Source organism: Lacerta agilis, chromosome 1 (genome assembly GCF_009819535.1).
Source record: "Lacerta agilis isolate rLacAgi1 chromosome 1, rLacAgi1.pri, whole genome shotgun sequence".
NCBI classification, from domain to species: domain Eukaryota; kingdom Metazoa; phylum Chordata; class Lepidosauria; order Squamata; family Lacertidae; genus Lacerta; species Lacerta agilis.
This window is the reverse complement of record NC_046312.1, coordinates 43,310,976-43,335,333: the sequence shown is the minus strand read 5'-3', so window position 1 is coordinate 43,335,333 and position 24,358 is coordinate 43,310,976. Positions and strand designations below refer to the sequence as shown.

At 42.5% G+C, this 24,358-nt stretch overlaps 1 protein-coding gene across 3 annotated transcripts; it reads right to left on the bottom strand.

Annotated features, from left to right (window-relative positions):
- Nucleotides 1-808: 808 nt before the first annotated feature.
- On the bottom strand, nucleotides 809-24,074 carry TMEM62 (transmembrane protein 62). Of its 3 annotated transcripts, XM_033146140.1 has the most exons (14): nucleotides 23,811-24,074; nucleotides 22,540-22,651; nucleotides 18,154-18,291; nucleotides 15,112-15,157; nucleotides 13,899-14,040; nucleotides 10,258-10,382; nucleotides 10,015-10,137; nucleotides 8,977-9,132; nucleotides 8,282-8,441; nucleotides 6,894-7,007; nucleotides 6,322-6,406; nucleotides 4,565-4,669; nucleotides 2,693-2,811; nucleotides 809-1,845 (listed from the first exon to the last, which is right to left on the bottom strand). In XM_033146140.1, the coding sequence occupies exons 1-14, from the start codon at nucleotides 23,991-23,993 to the stop codon at nucleotides 1,519-1,521; spliced, it is 1,935 nt and encodes a 644-aa protein (XP_033002031.1). In that variant the 5' UTR covers nucleotides 23,994-24,074; the 3' UTR covers nucleotides 809-1,518. The 3 variants fall into 3 exon arrangements, with proteins under 3 accessions (XP_033002031.1, XP_033002040.1, XP_033002048.1); XM_033146149.1 differs by lacking the exons at nucleotides 22,540-22,651; nucleotides 23,811-24,074 and adding an exon at nucleotides 21,061-21,107; XM_033146157.1 differs by lacking the exons at nucleotides 18,154-18,291; nucleotides 22,540-22,651; nucleotides 23,811-24,074 and having other exon boundaries at nucleotides 13,899-14,078; nucleotides 15,112-15,152.
- Between the last annotated feature and the right edge of the window lie 284 nt (nucleotides 24,075-24,358).

The window sequence follows — 24,358 nt, the reverse complement described above, 5'->3', positions numbered from 1 at the left end:
CTGAATGCTCTGTTTTATTTTGAGAAAGATGCTTTATAAAGGGCAACCAGAGAGATGTTTTGCATAGACTGATCTGTACAAAATAAAAATGTGAATTCGTTGATGTAATTAATAAAAGCAATAAAAAACACTTAAAAAAAAAAGATCTGTACAAAATAAAAGGTGCAATTTCCAGCTACTCTTACCCTACTCCTGGAGTGCTAGAAATGTGGCAAGAGAACATATGTATGAGCATTTGTATATGAATTGAGACTGCATGTCTAGTGTGCTGTATGTACATGTGTGGAGAGTAGGGGTGTATGAAGTTTGCATTTTTCCAAAATTGTGTACGAAATATCACTTAATTCACTATTTCATGTACTCCTTGAAGTGAGCATGCATTAAGATCCCGCCAGTGTTCACAGGATTAACGCCCCCCCCCCCAATATAGCAACTCCTAAGGCTTTTTAACTTCAATAGGAAGTTGTGTGAAGGGTCACCAGCATGCAGGTGACCTCTAACTCTAGTTTCCATTCTCAGCTTATTAAAGTGAGGTAGCAGAAGTGCAAAACCAGTGATGAGCTGGATCAGGGTCAACACACAAACTTAATGTTAGCAAGACGGAGGTGCTACGGATAGGTGATTCATTTGCTCAGGGAAGTGGAGTTCAGTCTATTCTAGATGGCGACATGCTGCCCTTAAAGTATCAGGTTGTGTCTAGATCTGGCTTTGTCACTAAATGTGACAGCAAGAAGAAATCTTGTTTATAGTGTTGCAGGTTCTAGGAGCTCATGATTCCTTTTGGAATGAGGCACAGCAGAGACTGTGGTGTCTTTATGATATATGGTTTATTTACAACCTGAGCCTATGATGGAGGGGTTCACAGCATGAACAACCCAACAGGGCCTTACTTCCCCCATAGCAGCAGCCTTGGATTAAAACAGAAATTAAACATCCCTCTGACTATCTGGCTTCCCAGCCTGAAGCTTTGCTTCTAGCCTCTAGCTCACATTTTCTTTAAAACAAAAACAAAAACAAAATTGAAACTTTTCAGTGGGGAAGTAAAAGTGCAGAAGGTGAAGAAAACAAAAACAAAAAAGTGCTTTAAACTGTGGTACAATACAATATATGGGTATATAAGTAGTATGATTGTTCTGTTATGGCCAAATCCATAACAGCGTGTGCTTCCAGAGCACCTTATATAAACACAGGTATCATGCGCCAGATATAAACGAAAAGTAGAAGCAATTGTATTCCATTACAATATTCCATTTGAGAACTTCATTCAACATGAAGGTGACAGCAATTCAAAACAAAATTACAAATGTAATAAGGAAGCAGCTCCTGGGAAACATTACGGATCCCTTTACAGCTTTGTGTAACTGAACACCCTATTATGCCGCAGTTCGGAAATAAATTAGAGGCAGCTCCAAGCCTCCACATTCAGTTGTTCAGGCTGCAGAGATAGCATCTACACAGACCTGCAGTTCACAGCTTCACCACTTAACAATTCAAGTGAAATGGTACTTCAGTTGCCTATTAAGAACTTTGTGCATTCTTCATTTCAACACTAAAGCTTCTCAGCACAGAAGACTGCAGTGTCCAGGTTCTGTAGACCAGAAAGAGGGTTAGGCCCACAGTCCACATTCTCAGTGGAGATAAGAAGAAAGCCACAGTTCCATATGTCTTCAACAGGAAATAGCAGGAATAGACCTGCCACAAAAACAGGAGTGCCATGCTGAGGTGGATCGGCACAGCGAACCACTGTTTGGCATGATGCAGATAGTAGCCAAAGCCATATCCTTGGCAACGCAGGAATAAACACCAACATGTATATGCCATCAATGGTAGGTTAAAGAATGCCACCTGCCAAGACAAAATAGATATAGGTCCATAGAATCATACAGCTGGAAGGGACGCCAAGGGCCGTCTAGTCCAATCCCCTGCAATGCAAGAATCTCAACACATGCCCCCCATCCCATTTGAAACCATTCTGGACTCTGCTTAGTTATCTCTAGACAATACCACCATCATTTTGCCTTGCATTTTGTGCAATTTATACCCCGCCCATCTGGCTGGGTTTTCCCAGCCACTCTGGGCGGCTTCCAACAAAATATTAAAATACAATAGTCTATTAAACATTAAAAGCTTCCCTAAACTTTGGATTCCCCAAAGGCACACACAAGACAGCTGAGTGGGTGCTTTCCTGCAGAATGTAGCAGTTCCATCAAGAAGGGATGCAAAGTTAACAAGACATTTTGAAAAACATGTTAAGAGATTATTGCCTTGTATCCTTGCAATACTCCCTTTTCCAGGAAAAGGCAGATCAGGCTACAGTTGTACATGCCTAGTTTGCATCCAGGCTGGATGATGATGATGACAATAATGGATTGCTGCAATGTGCTTTACATGAGACTGCCCTTTAAAAAAAATGTTTGGAAACTTCAGCTAGGATCCAATTCATGGAGCATGTTACTTTGATGTTTGCAGGCTACACTGGCTTCCTATTAGTTTCCAGGAACAACTCCGACTATGATAATAACACATAAAATGCCCTACACTCTATTAGATTTATTGCTTAAAACATATATTCATTTCCCCCTCAAAACAAATATTTAGGTTGACCACCCTCACTACAATTTCTTTCAAATGAGATGTTTCAAAAAACATCAAACTAGAGGCTATTTGTTAACCAGTTTATTAAGAATCCTACCTGCATAATTCCAACAAGGAAGGTTGTACTGCCTTCAAAGAAATGGCCATCAACAATTACTCCAAAGGAAAAGCAGACACCCAGATGTCCATCTATAATATCACCAATAAACCAGGGCCCTATAGAGAAGAAAAGTGCATTACACTGAATGTGATGAGAACAACTTGTAATCTAGCCTACCTAGCCCCCAAATTGCTGTCTTAAGGAAAAGGTTTTTTTGTCCAATATCAGTTAAAACAAGTCATGACAACAAAAACAACTAGCCGGGTAAGGTATTAGTATAAATGCCATTGATAAGCAGTGACATACTGTTAAAGGTTTGGGGATGGGACCGCCCTAAACCCTAGAAATCAATATTGCTAGGATTTTGATAATTTGGGAAATGAAAGGAGATTTACTGGCTGCAGAGGAATTCCTGGGCTAGCCTATGCAAAAAAAGATGACCTGACCTGGCTGAGCTAGGAAATTCTTTCCAGTAGCACCTTAGAGACCAACTGAGTTTGTTCTTGGTATGAGCTTTCGTGTGCATGCACACTTCTTCAGAAAGCTCATACCAAGAACAAACTCAGTTGGTCTCTAAGGTGCTACTGGAAAGAATTTTCTATTTTGTTTCGACTATGGCAGACCAGCACAGCTACCCACCTGTAACTGGCTGAGCTAGGGCCATTGAGAAACAATAAAAGGCCACTGGGGGCCTTTCCCAATGTAAGAAGATTTTCCTTCCCCACTCCCCTGCCCCAAGGTGTGAACAGAGTCAGGAGATTTGGAAGGTAACGGTGTGATGTCACAGGAACAGTTTGGGGCCTTTGGGCATGAGGCTTGGAATAAATAGTTGAAAAAGAACAGACCAACCTTGGGCAGGCTGGGGAAAATGCCTGACTCCAGGGCTGCACTGCTGTAGGGAACAGGCACCTTACAGCATGAGATGACCATGCTGTAAGATGTGGACTCTCTTCACCTAAATTCAGGGGTAAATATGTGAATAAATCACACTTCGTAAAGCTAAAACAGGCCTCCACTAAGTCTTTAATTCTCGAAAGGAGCACAAACACTTGGGCGAAGGCCAAGACCTCAGGAATCCTGTGCATAGCTCAGTAGGGATTGGGCTGGCCTGTAACAATATTCAATTTGTTAGATGTATAATTTAGGCAGAAAATAGAACCCTTGATTTCATTGCATTGCATGATTTTGGTTAGCTTCCTTGAACTGCACAAGGAAAGGAGGGAGTTAAGTATTTTTTCAGACATTTCCTAAGTGTGACTGTGATCAAGTAGCTAGAAAGCTGGACTTGGATCTGGGAAACCTGGGTTGTGCCCCACCTCTGTCACAGAGTGTAGGCAAGTCACTCAGAGTGGCTGAATCTCTGTAAAAATTAGAAGTGCTACATCTTAAAACAGTACACCGTAGCAATAAGGGCTGAAACGTGCACATTTTTAAAAGCATTGCTCAACTTGCAATGCATTGTTTAATTTCTAAGAACTAGCATTGTTTTGGGCAGCACTGGTGCTTACATGGTAGCACAAGGACTTGCTGGGTGCCTCTCAGCAGCATTACTCGGGTATCTTGGGATTGTTATTCAATACCTCTTACAAAAACCTGTAGCTTGCCAAATATGAAAACATTCTTACGTGGTATGTGATGTCTTAACAAATTATCTCCTGAAATTTACAAGTTATTTGTAATCACTATTCAGGCAAGCTGGGTACCCTATAGATGTTTTCTGCCCCACGTTAAGAGTTGAATTATGAATTTTACAGAATGCAAATGCATAGTTTAAAAAAAAACCAAGCCATTATTTAAACACAACATAATCGAGGAATAATAATAGGAGCTCTATTGACCATGAACTTGCTGTGCCTGTTTGCATCTTACCCAGAAGAGTATAGAAGCTCAACAGCAGAAATGAGTGATAGAAAAAGTTGATTTTGCTCAAGATGTGAAGAGAAAAAGAAGCCCGCATTGCTCTGCTCAAAGGACCTAAAAAGAAAACATACCGGTACTTTTAATTTGAAGTCCCCTACTTTTAAAAACAGAAATACAGTAACTTTTTGCAAGGGGATACATTTACAGCACCATCGAAGGACAGATTCATTCACTGAAATCAATGGGATGTGGTGCGAGAAAACTTCCCAGTGGATTGCGCCCCAAATCCATCCAAGATGCATGGACACGTACCGTATTCCTGAAGTCTTTGAGACATTTGACATTTTCAAACCAAAACCCACATCACAGATATAACATCCCCCAACATGTGAACATTAGAATTCTACTTTTTGTGATACCATATTCGAAACCAGCTTAACCCTGTTCATTGAAAGCTACCCTAACTGAAAAGGTTTTACTATATACGAGTGATCACTGAACACTATATTCCATCTATGAAGAATGCCCTATGCCCATCTCAACTACAAAGGCTACTATTAGCCTTGTCTAGATTGAGCTTCAATTTTATTAACATGCACCTAGCACAGTGCCAAATGCAGAAATGCAAGGTCCCTTAATAATCACAGGCAGCCACAACCCCTCACAGTCATGCCCCTTCAAAGATTATTATTGTATAATTATAAGATGATGATATAATCAGGGATGCACTGCAGTGATCAACGCAGATCTCAATGAACTGCCTTTCAGCTGGATATACTATTTTCTGTGAGCATACATGGACAAATGATTTGGAGAGCTCCAGGATCTTTTATCAAAGTGACTTAAGAGGCATCGCCCCTGGCAGCATTTTATGACTCAGTTTTTGAGAAATGGCAATAAACATGACTTTTAAAACCCAGATAGTAACAGGATGCATCCTTCCAGCCTTGAGAGATCACCAAACAAGTGGCAACCAACAGATATAGAATTATTTGTTGAGAAGCAAGGACAGCATTGGCACCATCAAAAACAGATAAAAGACGTAACTTACGTGTCCAAGGTGACCTGTTTGCCAATAATAATATCAATCATTACAACCTGTTTCCAGAACTTGTACATAGTTACAGAAAGGCTGGAAAAGGGATCACTGGTCAAGAAGTTTATACAACTAATCAATCTGGTGGGTCTAGGGCTGAACAAATCTAAGTCCTGATCGCTGGCATATCGACAGGCCCTGCTGATCAAAGTCCTAGCTTCTCTGTAAGGGCATGAATCCAACACGTAACCAATAATTTGTGAAAATAGCAGTAAGACACACGAATTCCATGAGAGTTATCTTCCACAACGTCTCTCCTTTTCCAAAGCTTGATTTGGATCTTCCCAAGTGATTTAAACCTTTTAACGTTTGAGAAGTATTTAGAGACAAAGGGTGATATTGAACTAAGTTTTACACAGAGTAGAATAGATGCATTGAAATTAATTAACATGAATGTTAGGGACATTAATTTCAATAGGCCTACTCTGAGTAAAAATTGAATACCAACCCAAGAGACGTGTGGAACAAAATTTAGCTGTTCATTAGTATCTATCTTTTGAAGAATAGAATACTCAGCCTACAGAGGTTATTAGATTCTTTAAAGGGGCAGGGGGGGTAGAATCAATCTGAAAATCATGCTGGTGCATTTGCTTAATTTAAAGTACTTAATGAAAAAGAAAAAAGGTAAGGAAGGATCAAAATAGTGTTCAAGAAAAATAATTTCTCTTACTTTTAAGTGTAGGCTTTCTTCGATACCGGAAAATAACCAACAAGGCAATTTGAACTACAACCATTAGTACAAACACTACTCGAACCTGAAAAAGAAAGAATACAAAAAAAAAAACATTTTATATTTAGTAAGCCCCCACAATATTGATCTCTCATAATGTGGTGGGAGAATAAAATTTATTTACCACCATTTGGGAATCATGGAAGGCAACAGACCAAAAAAATACTAAAGGATCGAGAGGGAAAGGAGATCACACCCACCCACATCAAAAGTCAAATCCAGCATGATGATGTTTTCCATGAGTTTTAATCTTTTCTTCTTTTAAAATAGTGCCACAAGGATTCTGGAAAGGATGCAAAACTTTTCTTACCCAAAACGCTTCTGGGTGCATTAAGACTCCCGTCTATTCTGTAACCTTTTATTTTCTACATTGTTTTAGCTGATCTTGTTACCTTTATTTTTTATTGCCAGCTTTTGCGAACTGCCAAAAACAGCAGTTGCTGGCGAAGTGCGTTAAAGAAACTTCTGTCCACACACATCTCACTCACTCTTACCCCCTCTGGAATACTCACCAATACATAGAGGTCAGTAAGAAGCACCCAAGATGCCAGCAGGTTAAATGTGAGGGAGAGGTTTTCCTCCATAGCAAACGTATGAAGACGAGTGGCGTTCCTATAACTGGCATCCTAAATATGGGAACACAAAGAAATAAACAAGACTTTCAAATGTGTGATAGCAAAACAACTCAGCATCTTTACTAGTGAAAAGCCCATCATTCTGTGGTGTGGTGTGGTGTAAACATGTACATGTGAGTGGGAGGGCAGGTATGCATATTGCAGGGAACCCCGGATCACAACCAGTGATGGTTTGGGCATCCCGTGTCGTGGGCAGTGGATAGATTTCACCTTCACTGCAAAGTATTCCCAAGCGCGGTTATTTTATTTTCCTCGCCAGATAAGGCGATCGTTGTGGTTTACTCTTGTAGAAGAAAGTTAAGAGGAGTATATCTGAAACAGGGATGATATCAGCGTTCTTGAGCAAGTACCAACGCCCAAGGACTCAAGAGTGCCCACCACTGGCACCTATTAATAGTATCTCATTATTTTAGCGCTGGCACTGAGAGGGGCACTGGGCCACATGGCTGAAGCGGCCACCATCTTACCTCAGCCAGAATGCCTCTGGGTCTGGCCACAAAAGCAGTATCACTCAGCAGTGCTGCGTTTGGCCCCGAGCATAGGAGCCAATTCCTAAGGGCCGGGGTTCTTTTGCCCCCTCCAATAAAATATTTGAGGGGGCCGCTCCCCCCCCCCCAGTTGATGGGCATTGCCATTTAAATGGTACACATGACTTGTGATCGATTATGGGGGGTGGGGTTTACCTGTATTTTATTGTACACTGCCTTGATATTTTATGATTCTGCATTTATTAAACAAACAAACAAACAAACAAACAAACTCAATCTCCAGATCATAAGAATTACCTCTTGGGTAAAAGGACTCTAAACAGCCCATGACCCTAACCGATAATTAGGAAGATCATTGGCCTGGGTTCAGGGGTCCTTCAAACTCAAAGGCATTATGGGGGAGGGCTAAATCCACTTCCAGCCTCTGCAACATTAGACATATCCCTGCTTCTATTTGCATAGCCTCACCTTCCATTTCTTTGGTTACGCTACCAGGGAGAGTCATAAATACTGGGAAAGCAAGCATAAAATACACAAAAGCCATTATATATTCTCTCTCTCTGTCATCCAGAACAACTCTGTGGTATTTCTACTGCTTTCATTTTAATGAGGATGAGAAATAATAATTTGCCCGCCGTCAATCAATAAGTAATCGTGGATGAACAGGGATTGACCTTGCTCTTCCAAGCAAAAACCTGCTCTTAAATACATTTTCTTTCAGTAGCTTGAATGTGATGAAATGTATGATGAATTTATAAGCATCAGCAGAGAACTCACCTGAACTGTCACTTCTATCTGATGAAACCCTTTACTGTAGTTTTGAGGGGCCCATTTCAGTACATAGAGAGGTCCAGACACATGAACAGCATTCCCCAGATGAATGCCATCAACAATGACCTTGACAAACTTGATAGGAGAAGGAGAGAATGCCAAAATTCTAAGTAAAAGAAATAAACCAGTGTATCACGGAACTTGTTAAGATATACATAGCACTTGTAAGCGTAAAATATAAATTACCACGTGCTGTATAAATCAGGCATCTCCAACCTGCGGCCCTCCAGATGTTTTGGCCTACAACTCCCATGATCTCTAGCTAACAGGACCAGTGGTCAGGGATGATGGGAATTGTAGTCCAAAACATCTGGAGGGCCGAAGGTTGGGGATGCCTGGTATAAATGACTCCTCAGTCAAGGCATACTATAGTGGGTAAGGCAGAAATTACTTTGGGGTGCACAGAATTGACTTTGCTGTTCTACTTTGTTGTAGAACTGGATGTTCCTTTTTAAAATTATTGTTAATGTAATAGATTGTTAACCCCCCATTTAACAGCACACACAATGTGGCCTGTTGAACATATTTTACAATGCATTCAAAATTGGCAGCATTTGCCATGTTAATGTCTGTGTATGTCACATTTGCACAAGAAAATGTTTTTCAAAAAGTTTAGAAGTAGCAAAGTTACATCAGATTACCGGATGTGGGTAGAGTGAAGGATTCTCTGCAATGGTTCATGAGCAGCACTACTATAAAGGAATGATTTGGGATTGGTGATGAGAACCACAGGCCATTCTTCAAACTTCAGGTCAGCAAAGCTGAAGAGATCGTGATCAAAAGCAAGGATCCTGTACCTGATGTTCAGCAATCAAACAGTACACTTTTGGTTAACAAATAACATCTTAAGGATAGAAGATTTATACTGCCTGGTGATACGTTTTACTGATTTTTCTAATTTCCTCTGCTTCCACTTAATCCATTTTTGATGAAAAGCTGATGCCTTGAGTAGATACCTTGCACCAGCCAGAATTTCTTCATCTAGAATTCTCAAACACACAACTTTTTTTAATAAAAAGGTGATAACAATATGTAGAAGTGTGACAACTCTAAACACAAAGTACTGCTTTTGTCACAGTTGCTTGGATGCAACTGTGAGATGGGTGAGGAAAAACAAACTGAGCTTGAATCCTGGCAAGATGAAGGTACTGTGGCCTTCATCTTGCTACCCTGTACCAGGTGGCGCTGTGGGTTAAACCACAAGGGCTTGCCGATCGGAAGGTCGGCGGTTCAAATCCCTGCAACGGGGTGAGCTCCCGTTGCTCGGTCCCAGCTCCTGCCCACCTAGCAGTTCAAAAGCACGTCAAAGTGCAAGTAGATAAATAGGGACTGCTGCAGCGGGAAGGTAAACCACGTTTCCGTGCACTGCTCTGGTTCGCCAGAAGCGGCTTTGTCATGCTGGCCACATGACCCGGAAGCTGTCTGCGGACAAACGCCGGCTCCCTCAGCCTATAGAGCGAGATGAGCGCTGCAACCCCAGAGTCGGACACGACTGGACCTTTACTTTACCTTTTACCCATGCACTATCAATGCCTGGTTCTCCTTCACTCACATTTGAATCGTCATCCATTTTTATCACCGTCATCCCAGTGGGGAGATTCATTCTGAACCAGCTAAAATGACATTTACATTGCTATAAGAACAGTACTATAAAAAGGCCAAAGCACAAATTTTCTTACTTCCTGTTATCTTTCCAGTCTCCCAGTTCCAGCTCTAGAGTTCCGTGACGATGGCGAGTATGTAGAGCTGGCATCAGACCACCCAGCGTATGGAAATGCCCACACAAATATGCTGTGGCAGAGCTAATAGAAACATAAATGATTATTGTTGATTTTGGAGAAGAAATACTAACCTGTAGCCAATTAACAACAACAGCTGAAAAACATTAATAAATTTGTACCAGAAAGGAAAAGAAATATTACCGCATTGCTGTTCGTATTCCTGGAGATGTAGAGATGATTGCTGAGGTGGGATAATGGCCAAACCAAATGGAATGGTTACTGTCGCGACTTTCTGCAGCCAGTGAAGACAGTTCTTGCATTTTATTCTGAAATGAAAGAGCAACTACAAGAGCTTTAGCAGCATGTAAAGAAAGAAGAAGAAGAAGAAGATGTAGTAGTAGGAAGAAGAAGAAGAAGAAGAAGAAGAAGAAGAAGAAGAAGAAGAAGAAGAAGAAGAAGAAGAAGAAGATGTAGTAGTAGTTATTATTTATACCCCGCCCATCTGGCTGGGTTTTCCCAGACACTCCGTTCGCTGCCAGGTCTTAAACACAATGCAAAGTTTAGGGGATATTAAGGCTGCAGTCCTAGGTACACACACAAGGGTGTTAAGTCTTATTTAACTCAGTGGGACCTGCTTTTGAGTGAATCATTCATCAGGCTGAGCTGCAAGAGGCATTTATCAACGGCTGCTCTAAAAAGCATGGATACTGTGAGCAGATACCGATACTTCCAAATTATTTCTCAAAGTTCTTTTTGTCATTAAAATGACAATATGCACATTTGAAGAAATAAACCTGCATATCATGTAAGCCACATTCCATATAACAATGGGGGCGGGGAAGCAGAACAGTATAGGCACTAGGGACCTGATCTTGAGGAGGACCAGAGACATTAGGGTACCAGGGATATAAATCTTTACTCCCTGCTGTGGTCCTAATCTGGCCCACCACACCTACAATTGGCATTACCAAAATATTGATCCTTTCTTGGCAATGTAAGAAAGGATCAAAGGGTCAAAGCTCCTCTACTGCCTTGCCTCATGAAAGGATCCAATCTAGATCAGGTTCCTAGTGCCCATGGGCATAGCCAGGATTCTTGTTTGGGGGGGCAGGACCTTTGTTAGGGGGGCAGAACCGATGTGATTGGTCAGTTTGTTAAGTATTTCTATTGTTTTACTTGATCGGGGTGGGGTGGGGTGGGGTGGGGAGCTGCTCCCCTGCCTATGCCCATGCTAGTCCATATTTTCATGGGGGGTGCGGAGAACTGCCACTGGAAACTCTCAGAATGCCTCCCCTAGTACCGACTTCCACCACAATATTCTTCATATAAAGCAAAACTATGATTTAAACATAACAGTTTGTGCAGGCAAATGGAAATAATTGACAATGAGCATTCCAGTCTGCAGCTGAAATGTAAAAAAAACAGAGGAAAAATATATGAAAACTATAATTACCAGATCCAATAGATTTATATGGTTATGTGTTTTGCTATCAGATTACTGCAAATCACTGTGGGTTTCAGTCTTGGCCTGCAAAGGGGCCAATTTGGTACATGATGTCATTTTCCTCAAGACACGCTGTCCATCAGCTGATATCACCAGTGAGTGGGGTGAACAGGGTTAAATCCTGCACTGGCAGCCAAAGCAGCAGGATTTAATCCAGGGGTCAGCAAGGTTTATGTTGCCTGGGCTGGATCGGTCCCGTAGAGATCCCTCCGTGGGCCAGATTGCTGGTGCGCATTAGTGCGCGTGCCTGCAATTTTCGACATCTGTGCGTGCGCAGATGCAATTTTCAGCGCCGCAGAAGCGAGTCCCCATGCCATGCTGCACTGGTTTAGCGCAGCGCACGAGCGGGCAACTCAATTTGGGGGCGGCTCATGGGCTAGTCAAATGATCTCTGCGGGCCACTTCCGGCCCATGGGCCTTAGGTTGCTGATCCCTGATTTAATCTCTACTCATCAGTGGGAGTTAAATCCTGCTCAGTTTAAGCAGCCCAGCATTCCAAAACCTGCATCGAATCCCCTGCTGAACAACAGGAAAATAACTCCTGTTGCTAGCAGCACCTTGCAAGGTGTGTGAAGCCATGACTTCTCAGCACTTTGCACAATGCCATTGCAACACCCATGCCATGGATAGGACTGATGGCCCCATCTACCTGTCACATTTTGCCTGCAAGTCTGATCTTGATAAGGATGTGGCTCATGGGACAAAAACAGTTCCCTATTCCTGCCTTAAGGCAATGCTTGTCCAGGAATGTTAATAGCCTGAGATAGCGGGTGTTTCCTTATTGGAGCCCAACTGTTAGAACAGGGGTGGGGAACTAGATCTGGCCAGTGGGTTGGATCCTTAATTCCTACATCCCCAATCTTGCAACCTTGTTTTAAATGCATGCTGATTGACGCAGGCACTGCACCTTCAAAGGGGCTTGCTGCAACTGCCAATGAAGCCTGTTTGGGAAAGGAAAGATGCTCTGTTTGGGGGAAACTGAATCTTCCTGCAAACTGAGAACAACAAGCCCCCTTGAGAGTTCTCAACAAGGAGCTTCCTAGCACGGCTGATCCCAGAGGGGAGCCCCCACCTGTAAAAAACAATCAGGAGCTAATTTTAATTTGTAGCTGTGTCTATACCTGTGCTACCCCTCACATCATGTATGATGTCAAGGCCAGGGCTGATGGGTGTCATTTGTGGGTAGCACAGCCTTATGGGCCAGATTGGGATCCGTGCCAGGACTAATTAGGCCTGTGGGTTAGAGCTTCCTCTCCTCTGTGTTGGAAGATTGCTTTGAGAAAGGGAAAAAGGGTATTTCTTTCTTTATTTTCTACAGGTTTGCCATCAGTATATGTTCTATGAGCTAGTTGCAGAATAAAGTATAAGATATTTATATTATTTAATTTAAAAATAAAACTGGCTAAAATAAAAGGTGATATTAAAATGTTGCATATGAACTTTCCTTTTAGCAAAGAAAAAGCAACAATAAAATAATAAAAACATCTAGCAGTTCATATTATAGAATGAAACACATTTTTAAGGTGGTGTTATTCTTTTAAACACACAAACACAAGTTGAATAAAAAGATCTTCAGCTGCCACTGCAAAGTTCATAAATAAGGTACCAGGTGAGTTTGCCTCCACCTGTGCTCAATCTGCATATTTGTGAATAAATCCAAATACTGTGAAATGCTGAAAGTCACCACTGATCCCTCCTTCCAAAAGAAATGAAATCCAAGTAAGCACTGTACTCCTGGAACTTCTTGCCATATAGGGAAATAGTGCACACCTGAATAAATATTATACACATCTTGAGGGGATGAAAAGAGGAAGAAATCAAAATAGCAACAGACAGTGTTGTAATACACAATTACTCCTCTATTGCTCTAAAGCAGTGTTTCTCAAAGTGGGCAGTACCACCCCCGGGGGGAATACTTAGGGGGGCATTAAGAGGCAAGGGGGGCACAGGGGAGCACAGGAAGTGCAAATTTTGGAATGATGGTAACACTGGATCAAGTTAATCAATTTGGTTGGATTACTAAACTAAATACCGGTAGTTTTAATTGGATTTCGAATAAATGTGCAATTAATTGTTGCTGTTTTGAATTTTATTGTGTCATCTTCCTTAGTGGGTCATGCAAACTGCTATTCTGAATAATGCTTTTTATAGGGGTATGGTAGGGGGCACTGGGGATGAGTTCATGAAATCACACAGGCATGAGAAAGTTTGAGAACTACTGCTCTAAAGGCTTCCCGCAGACTTTAGACTTCAGGTGGGTGTAACACACAGGCATAGGATTTTATTAGCCAGAGAAGACAGACAAGCTAAGGCTGCAGTGCATGGTGTTTTACATTACCGCTTTCAATATCCCAAAGAAATTGTAGGGTCTCTTGGGGCCTGGACTGAGAGTCGCATCCACACAGATGAAAGAATATTTGCCAAAAGGTGTGCTGTGGATGTAATGGAAGGAACCGTCCTTTTTCCAAGCAGAATATTTCCTACCAAAATGAGATGGGAATACTGTAGTCAGAAAAATCTGGAAGAAAGAGAAATGTGAAAAGGAATAAATGCACACATTGCCTAGTGCTCAACTAAGCTTTACTCAGAGTAGATCCACTGAAATTAATGGACCTAGCTTAGTCCTATTCATTACTTTCAGTGGGTCTACTCTGAGTAAAGCTTAGTTGACTACTGTCCAGTAAGACTAAGGGAGGGAGAAACAAAACTGCATGTGACTCAGTTCATCACCTATGCCATCTTTTAACACAGAAAGGTACAAAATAGTGGCCAGGAGAGGGAGAATCTAAGGGCAAAAACAGACGAATAGAGCTGCACAGAAATCCTAACAGCGGGAGCATTGAAGGAGGAACAACACAGGCAAGCCAAAGACTGGGGCAGATGACTACTTCCTAAATAATTATTTTCTAGGCTACTTTAATGAAGTCATTCTTCCTAACACTTATATACCTTGTTTAAACATAATCTCTCTGTCCCACACACAATCGACTCTCCTCCTGGTTTCCTGAATGCAGTATGTGTCACAGCGCTGTCAGACAAGAATGTCCAGAGGGAGGAATCAACTCTTCATGGTCAAAAGCACACTTACAAGTTAGGGAAAGGTATGTCCATCAGTCCTATGTGTCTCAGCTACTTCTGAGAGTGCATCTGATGAGGCAGATACCCCCAACCTTGGCTTACGTATCTCCCCTATCCAAGCTGCGCACAAGCAGGCGCAGACTCCACCTGTGTTTCACCTTCTGCTCCTCCCTCTTTAATCCTCTTTTGGTCCTGGGAGGCAGTGGAGGTGAGGGCAGGAGGAGGAGGTGTGGAAGTCCTTGACTCTACACCGGCCTGACCTATCTCTCCCTCCTCCTGCATCCGTTCCTTCACTCTCCAATCCTGCAGCTTCTTCTGCCTCTGCCTCTGCCCTCCTGGCAGTTACAGGTTCGCTTACTTCACTGATCCCTTCTTCCAAGTCAGTCTCCAATCCCCCTTCTCCCACTCATCAGAATACAGTCACCACTCCTCAGCGTCCAGCCAGTCTCTGACATCATGGTACACTGACATACCTGTAGTAGTTCCGGACATTCTCCAGACTTGGAATGTTGAATGTATCTGCAATGAAAGTGGCAAACAATGTTTTAAAACAAATTCAGAATTGAGCAAGAGACTGCGAAAAAAATAAGTCCAGGTTAAGACAAGCCCAGTGTAGTATGAATCTGAGATTGCAGCAGGATATCCAGGGAGCTATCAAAGCTTTAATTCCAGTTTGACCAAGACAGCAAGATTTGCTCTACAATGCATATGCTGAGACAGCCTTTATTTTGGAATAATAATTATAGATAATAGGGCACTGGATAATGCCTAAACTGCTATAGAACAAAAACTAATTGATTTCATATATTTTATAATTACCGGTATATTTCATCCTGCTTTCCAGCCAAAGAGGCATGCAATTAAAGTACACATAAAGATACAAAATAAAAAATAAAAAATTCCTTCCAGTAGCACCTTAGAGACCAACTAAGTTTGTTATTGGTATGAGCACTGATAGCATATGGTTTCAGAACAGAGTCCATATAACCAGTAACATTTTTTCGGTGGTAGTTGGTGATCAATGTTCTGTTCATTAATGTGTTGGGAGGGTGGTGGTTGTTCCCCAGTAGGTTGAGAGATATTGTATTTTCTACCTAAAATACACAAACCAGGAAATCCAGGATGCCCCATCATCTCAGGTATTGGCACAATTACAGTGGGTGTTTCCAGTTATATGGACTCTGTTCTGAAACCATATGCCATCAGTGCTCCCAGCTACGTACCTGACACCAGATTTTCTGAGGAAAATACAATCTTTGAATAATCTTCCTAACAATAGTATTCTAGTCACTATGGATGTGGAATCCCTGTATACCAACATCCCACACAACGGTTTACAAGCTATAAGGAACACCATTTCAGATAAAACCACAGCGGACTTTGCTACCAAACTCTGTCATTTTGTCCTTACCCACAACAACTTCAAATTTGGTGATGATCTGTTCCTTCAGATCAGTGGCACAGCAATGGGCACCCGCATGGCCCCACAGTATGCCAACATCTTCATGGCAGATTTAGAACGTTTCCTAAACTCCTACCCACTCAAACCTCTCTTGTACCTGCGATACATTGACGATATTTTTATGATCTGGACACATGGTCAACAGACCCTGGACACCTTCCACCAGAAATTCAATGACTTTCACCCCACCATCAACCTAACAATGAACCAATCTATGTAAGAAATACATTTTTTGGACACTACTATAAAAATACAGGATGGGCGTATAGACACCACCTTATACCGTAAACCAACTGACCGACAAATATATCTACATGCTTCTAGCTACCATCCCAAACATACCAAGCAATCCATTGTATATAGCCAGGCTCTACGCACCTGTTCCAACTCTACAGACAGAGAATCTCACATAAGAAATCTTCAGCAAACCTTTTTAGAACTAAAATATCCGCCCGATGAAGTTAAACAACAGATTAACAAAGCCAGACTGATACCCAGAGAGGACTTGCTGCAAGACAGACCCAAAAAAGAAAATAACAGAACACCACTAGTAATCACATACAGCTCCCAAGTTAAAACAGTTCAACGCATCATCAGAGATCCACAACCTCTCCTAGACAATGCCAATGCCAATGCCAGTTCTCTTTCTCAAGCTCTGGGAGGAAGACCTTTCATTGCCTACAGACAGCCACCCAATCTTAAACAACTCCTCACCCACAATAATACAACAACCAGACTTAACATGGACACTGGTACCAGAGCCTGCAATAAACCCAGATGCCAACATTGCTGCCACATACACCCAGACAACACCATTACTGGCCCCAACAACATCAAACATACCATCTCAGGACTATTTAATTGCCCATCTTCTAACATTGTGTATGCCATCAAATGCCAACAGTGCCCTTCAGCTCTCTATATTGGACAAACAGGCCAAATACTACGCCAAAGGATAAATGGACATAAATCGGACATCAGGAATCACAAGACAGAGAAACCAGTAGAAGAACACTTCAATCTCGCAGGACATTCTATACAAGATCTCAAAGTAGCTGTCTTATTACAAATGAATTTCAGAAATAGACTGGAAAGAGAAGTTGCTGAATTGCAACTTATTACCAAACTTAAAACAATGGAGAGACCTGGTCTGAATAGAGACACTGGATTCTTATCTCATTATACATGATAAAGCTATTTTTAGCCATCTCACCCCTTGCTTTTTCCTGTAAGACCAATTGCGTTCGTTAACAGTCGTCAACAGGTTTTTCACACCTATCAGCCTATCACCCATTCCCACCACCCTTCTGAGTAATACCCCTCCCCACCCTCACACTATATATAAGGGTCTGGTGACTTTTGTTTCAGTGTATCTGAAGAAGTGTGCATGCACACGAAAGCTCATACCAAGAACAAACTTAGTAGGTCTCTAAGGTGTTACTGGATGGATTTTTTATTTATTTTTTATTTTGTTCTGACTACAGCAGACCAACACGGCTACCTACCTGTAACATAAAGATACAGTTATAGTAACATGACATGGGAGTTTGTATTGCCATCTCTTTGGGCCTCGGGGAGTTGCTGACACTGTCCAGGTTCCAGATTCTATTTTTTAGAAAGAACGGGCCGAAGAACTGCAGAAGAACTTGGGGGCTGGCCAATGCCAAAGATGACAGACTACAAATGGACCCACAGAAATATTCCAGAAAGACAAAGAAACAGACCTTACTGGCTATATGAGAGAGAGATTGGTAAACATGATAAACACTATTTCTAAAAAAGAATAATACTTCTATGGGAAGTTTTTGATAACTGCCACTCAAGACAATGCTTGACCATACAGGTATTCAGAAGAATTGTTCAAGGCCACTGCCAGTGGAGGAGAACAAAACTAGGGACTAAAATCGGTGGTTACTCTTCCAGTTGAGATGAGGATTCTACTGCATTAAGACTTCCTGGAGCAAAAAGAATGAGTAATCCACATCTTCCTACCATCCTTCACATAGGGAGAATAAATGGGAATCCCACCTCTAGAGTCTCACATCTTTCTTACCATGATTCCCTTTTATGTCTATCCATTTGGTTTTTTCCATGACTTTAGATCTTTTTAAGATTGTCTGGTAAGTTTGCCATTCCACCTCAAACTGATCAGACCCAAGTTTATCTTCTGTTTTGGCATCAGTCAAATCACCTGTTAATGAAAGAAAAGAGACACAGAACATTAAACATATAAAAAACATCACAGATAAATGAAAGTACTGTTATTAAATAGGTCATCTAGGCACAGATTCCGAGACTTACTGTAGCAGACTTTACTGCTATAATTAAGAGAGAAAGAGAAAGAGAAAGAGAAACAGAGAGAGAGAGAGAGAGAGAGAGAGAGAGAGAACCCCAGCAACCCAAGGTCATGATATATAGGTAAGCTGTGCTCAATTTAAAATTGCTCACATTAATTCTGTATGGCAAGTGGCGTAATTGTGTGTCTCCAGTATCCCTGGGACAAAATCTAAGCAGAGTGGATCCTATTGACATCTAAACAAAACGTTTTATATAGCAAGGTTAGTTCTTCAGGAAGAAATAGAGCTCTGTCTGAGGCTTCAGAGGATGCATGGCCAAAAGCAATATGAAGGTCCCCAAAAGCAGGAAAGTATCTACCACAATGGAGGAGGACAGAGACTCAGAGGAATACTGGCCTTGGACTGGGGAACAGCTCTAGCTCCACTTGAGCAGAACTTCGATATGCTATGTGACCAACTGTCAGATATTTCTAGAACAGCAAATGATGTGCACATCTTGCTCTAACCAACCTGTCTGAGATCCAGCTCTTACAAATGATGACTGAAGATTTAGCTATAAAGCTGGAGGAACAAACGGACAGGGATGGTGGAGGGAATTGTCTACAAGGCCTACTAGAGGACCAGGAAGTGTGGGGGGGGCATGGTTTATTTCATTATTGACTGGTTACTCTCCCTGAATTTAAACATACCACTGTCCCGCAATGACATAGTTCTGTATGGCAAAACAAGGACGCCGAAATATGGAACACAGTCAGGTGTGCATGTACTAAATTATCCAGCTTTATATTCTGGAGTTGCTAGTGTCTGCAGTAACAGGCACGCCCCCTGCATATCACAGGTCACTTTTGCGCCACTGCCAGGGAATGAAAGGTTCCATTTTACTTAAAGGACATAAAAATGAATTGGCTCGAATTAAAAAAACTGAACGTAATGGTTTACTAGGGAAACTGCCCAGAGACAGTGGGGCCAGCAGAACAGAAAGAAATCAGCTGCCATCCCAAATATACCTATGAGTGTACTTTATTTTTAACTTTCCTGGCAGCCATGGGGAAAAAGAAGGGATGCACTTGGAGACACCTTGGAAGTTGGATAAAAACTGACCATCAGCCCAAGAGCAGACAGTCAAAGTAACAATTAGGACTTTCTGGGAGGAGTGTAAGGCATCCTTCACAGACCTCCCACACATGGCCAAGGCAGTACCATCCTAATTACTGTCTTTTCACTAGTACGTAATCTTTATAATTCTGAAGTTAGCAAGGATGGTAAGAAATTAACCTTTATCTCTAGAACTCTTCCTGTAATTCCCATGCTATTTAGTAATTACAGGAAGCTACTAGCCAAGATTTCAAGGGCACTGTCATTGCTACTCATCCCTTCAGAAACAATCCATCCTGACCTTGCATTCTTATTATTCAAATGTTTGTGTATTTTTCATTATCCTGCTGTCTGGTCAAAGCAATTTTCAGGATAGGGTCATATATATATATATATATATATATATATATATATATATATATATATATATAAAATTATATGCAAACAAAACACAATATTGTTTTTAGTTTGCTCCTCTTTGTTTCCTCTTAGTATCCAGATTAAGGTTGCAACCCTAACCCCACATATCTGGGAGTAAGCCACATTTATTTTAATAGGATTTTCTTCTGAATAATCATGGTTAGGATTGCACTGGTAAAACTGTTGAGGGACAGAAATGGATACCAATGAAATTGTTCTAAACACACATGATAGGGTGAAATATAATTAGAATAACAAAGAATGAAACAACATAATGATGTAAAACAGGAAGTCCTGGGTCATACTTCTAAATATGCATAAGGAGGGAGCCACCCTTGCCTTTGTAGGGGTTCCCAAGAGGGTGTCACAACAGAGGAAGCACTGGTTTAATTATATTATTATCATTATTATTATTATTAAATTAAATTTGTACACTGTCCTTCATCTGGAGATCACAGAGTGGTTCACAAGAAAAAAATATGAACACAAAATACATAACAAAACATAAACATAAACAAGCCAATAACCCCTCTCCCACAAACACATAGAATGCTAATCAACCAAAGGCTGGGTTATACATAAATGTTTTCATCTGGTGCCTAAATATATGTAATGAAGGCGTCAGGCAAGCCTCCTTGGGAAGAGCATTCCACAAACGGGGAGCCACCACACAAAAGGCCTTCTCTTGTGTTGCCACCCTCCTGAACTCTCATGGAGGTGGCACACAAAGAAGGACCTCAGATGATGATCACAGGGTCTTGATTGTTTCATATTCCTTGAGGTATTGGAGTCCTGAGCTGTTTCAGGCTTTATAGGTCAAAACCAGCACTTTGAGTTGGACCTGGAAACTAACTGGCAGTCAGTGCAGTCGGGCCAGGATCAGTTATGTGCTCAAACTGTCTTGCCCCAGTGAGCAGCCTGGCTGCCAAACTCTGCAGCAGCTGAAGTTTCCAAACCATCATCAGAGGCAGCCCTATGTATAACACTTTGAAGTAGTCTAACCTAGCAGTTACCAGAAGTTAGGCTATCCCTGTCCAGAGGTGCAGCTGGCTCACCAACCAAAGCTGATGAAAGGCAGTCTATCCTACTGAGGCCACCTGAGCCTCAAGTGATATCAAAGGATACAGGAGTACCCCCAAGCTACGTACCTGCTCCTTCAGAGGCAGTGTAACCCCATCAAGAGCAGGCAAACTCCCAGCCATCCAGTCTAGGGAACCACGCACTAACAGTGCCTCAGTCTTATCTGGATTGAGCTTCAGTTTGTTGGCTCGGATCCAGGCAACACGTGCAGATATAAAGGAGAAGTAGAGCTGTGTGTCATCAGCGTATTCCTGACAACGTATTCCAAAACTCCCGATAATCCCACTCAGTAGTTTCATGTAGATGTTAAACAGCCTAGGGCAGGAGTAGGCAACCTAAGGCCCATGGGCCGGATGCGGCCCAATCGCCTTCTCAATCCGGCCCGCGGACGGTCTGGGAATCTGCATGTTTTTACATGAGTAGAATGTGTCCTTTTATTTAAAATGCATCTCTGGGTTATTTGTGGGGCATAGGAAATCGTTCATTTATTTTTTTCAAAATATGGTCCGGCCCACCACACGGTGTGAGGGACAGTGGACTGGCCCACGGCTGAAAAAGGTTGCTGACCCCTGGCCTAGGGGATAAAACTGAACTCTGAGGAACCCCACACTGAAGGCTCCACTGCAAAGTGGTGCCACCTACCCCTAACTCCAGAAGGATACCATGGTCAATGGTATTGAAAGCCACTGACAGGTCGAGAAGAATTAACAGGGCTACATTTCCCCTGTCTCTTTCTCTAAAGCAGCTGTACATACTATCGTACAGTACTTCCAAAGACTGCTGACTCACAAAAGAGCCTCTGGGGTAAAAAAAAGAAGTATAAGTGGGAAGACCTGGTGCTCCCAAACAAACTGAAGCTGAATTCTTACAAGATTAAAGCAATCATATGATGGAACTGGGAAAGTAATGGAGGGTGGAGGAGCACAGGAATTGTTATTCCCATATGAGGAAAGGCTACAACATTCGGGGCTTTTCAGTTTGGAGAAAATGTGAGTAACAGAATTGTATAAAATTATGAATGGTGCAAGTTTTTCTCCCTCTCATGGGCATCCAATGTTGGAAGAATCAGGACAGACAAAATAAAGTACTTCTTCACACAATGCAGAGTTATACTATGCAATCCACTCTCACAAGAGGCAGTGATGGCCACCAACCTAATGGCTTTAGAAGAGTGTTAGAAAGTAGCTATTGATAGCCTCAACATAATTTGTCTATCTCCACTTTCTGAGGCAGTTTGCTTCTGAAGAAGAGCGTTGTGGTTTTCCTGCCTATGGTTTTCTCATAGGCACCTGATTGTTCACTATAAAAACAGGATGCTGGACTAGATTAGGTTACTGATAATGGAGTTCCAACTCCCCTGCTCCACTGTTCATTCCTGTGCTTACACTTCCCTAGTCACACATCTGATGACAATGCTACCACTTTTTACTTCAGATCCAGACCAGCAACCAACATTCATGACCTCAGAAACCTAAACCTCAAGTACTATAATGCATTCTACAAAGTAATTAGAGTGGGAGGTGAGGGATGAGGAGATGATGTCTCACCTGTTGCTAAAGTAAGGACAGGTTGAATGACAGGAACCGTTTCCGCACAGAACTTTTCAAAATCAGAAGCTCGTTTGGGACTCTGAAACTTACTGATGTGTAGATCTGATACCTACAAGGAGGGGAAAAGGAGGCTGGCAAAATGCCTACAGAATAGCATATTTAGGAAACTGTGTATAGAAACAGTTCCAAATATTGCCTACACTGAACAAGAGTTAAAACATTGACAGCTTAATTTCACAATGAGCACTTTTGGATATTTTTTTATTCATATCAATTAGCTATGTAAATTATCAATAGCCTTTTACAATTTTTATTTCCAGCAAAACTGGCTCTCCTAGCACCATGTGGACATATAACAGAGGTTCACCTGACATAGGCTCACCAGAGCAAGGTCTACCCATGCAACATACTATTTCATACATATTGCAAACATAGGACTTCTCCACACTTCTGTTTGTCCTGCCGCTGTTCCCAAGGGAAACCTGCAGTTTATCACTGAATCAGAACAAATGGCAATCAGGTTTTCTACTTATTGCCATTTGTTCTGATTTAGCACTAAAGAACAGGTTTTCTGGGGGAAAGTGGTGGGGCAAAGGGAAAACTGATCAGGCCTGTGTTTTCTAAGCATGGGACAAAATGGGCGTATCCAGGGGGTGCAGGGAGGGCAGCTGCCCCCCATCAAGTAAATAAATAGAAATACTTAATTAACTGGTTAATTGCGTTGCAGATATTTCGGTTCTGCCCCCCATAAAGCCTGCCCCCCTAAAATAAATCCTGGTTCATGTCCATATGGGACAAGCAGATGTGTGGAAAACCCACAAGTCAGACCCTTCAATGCATTAATGCCAGTTTCTGATCTCAGTTATCAGAACTTGGCTGTGCCTGTTGCAAAGCATATCCAGGAGAAGACGATAACCTCTCTGTGCATTAATGTAGTTTCCTGATCTCAGTTATCAGAATAACTATTTGCCATTCATTAGCTGCCTCACAGCAACAGTCTGCATTTCCCCCCTATGCAATACACCAGTTTATTTGTGCCTTTAACCCCTCCGATTCTGAAAAGAGGAAAACAACAGGTGAAAAACACAGTGCGACCGTTGGATAGTTATAACAGGTATGATCATGATTTGCCTTAAGAATTAAACAACCCCAAGTTCTGCTGCGGTTTTCCCGCAGGGCACCCTTCTCACGGGCCGCTAGGGCCGCGTGTCTGTCTCCCCGGAGTTCATGAAAGGGTCACGAGGCGGCTGCGCCTCGGCTCGACTCGCCTGAATTATCCAGAAGAGGTTGTTGGCCTCCGCTCCGGGCGCCGGCTCAGAGGAGAAGGAGCGAGGCTGGCTCAGCAACTGCTCGGGCCCCGAAGGGCTGTACCAGCCCACCAGCACCGTAGCGAGGGCGGCCGCCAAGAGCCCGGCAGCTAAGCGCAGCATTTTCCACCAGCTCGCTGTCATGCACGCGAGCGCAAACCTCCGCCGGTCCCTGCTGAGGCGAAGCGCGGCTGGGAAAGCCGTCCGCTTCCGCCTCGATCCACTTGAAGGGTAGGGCGGCCGCCCACCCGCCCCGCCGTGGTCGGTTAGGCCCTCCCTTCCTCGGCTCCACTGGAGAACCGCCTCCGCCGTCAGAGCTCGCGAGGTGAAGCAACAAGAGCCCGGCCAGGCCGTGCAGAAGCTGCTTAGGCTGCGCTTTGCCTGCAAGCCGCGGTGGAGCGGTCCAAAGGGCTGCGAGCGGCATGGATGGAAGGGCGCGCCTCCCGCACGGGCGTCTTCTTTCCCAAGCTGCTCTCCCGTACGTGACATCAGGACTCAGCCCTCACTTG

Coding starts and splice junctions, on each gene's coding strand:
- TMEM62 (XM_033146140.1), bottom strand. CDS start 23,993: ATGACAGCGAGCTGGTGGAAAATGCTGCGCTTAGCTGCCGGGCTCTTG. Junction 22,652..23,810: donor ACCTCTTCTGGATAATTCAG/GCGAGTCGAGCC, acceptor CCCTCCTTGTAG/GTATCAGATCTACACATCAG. Junction 8,442..8,976: donor CTTCACTCTACCCACATCCG/GTAATCTGATGT, acceptor TCTTTTACTTAG/AATTTTGGCATTCTCTCCTT.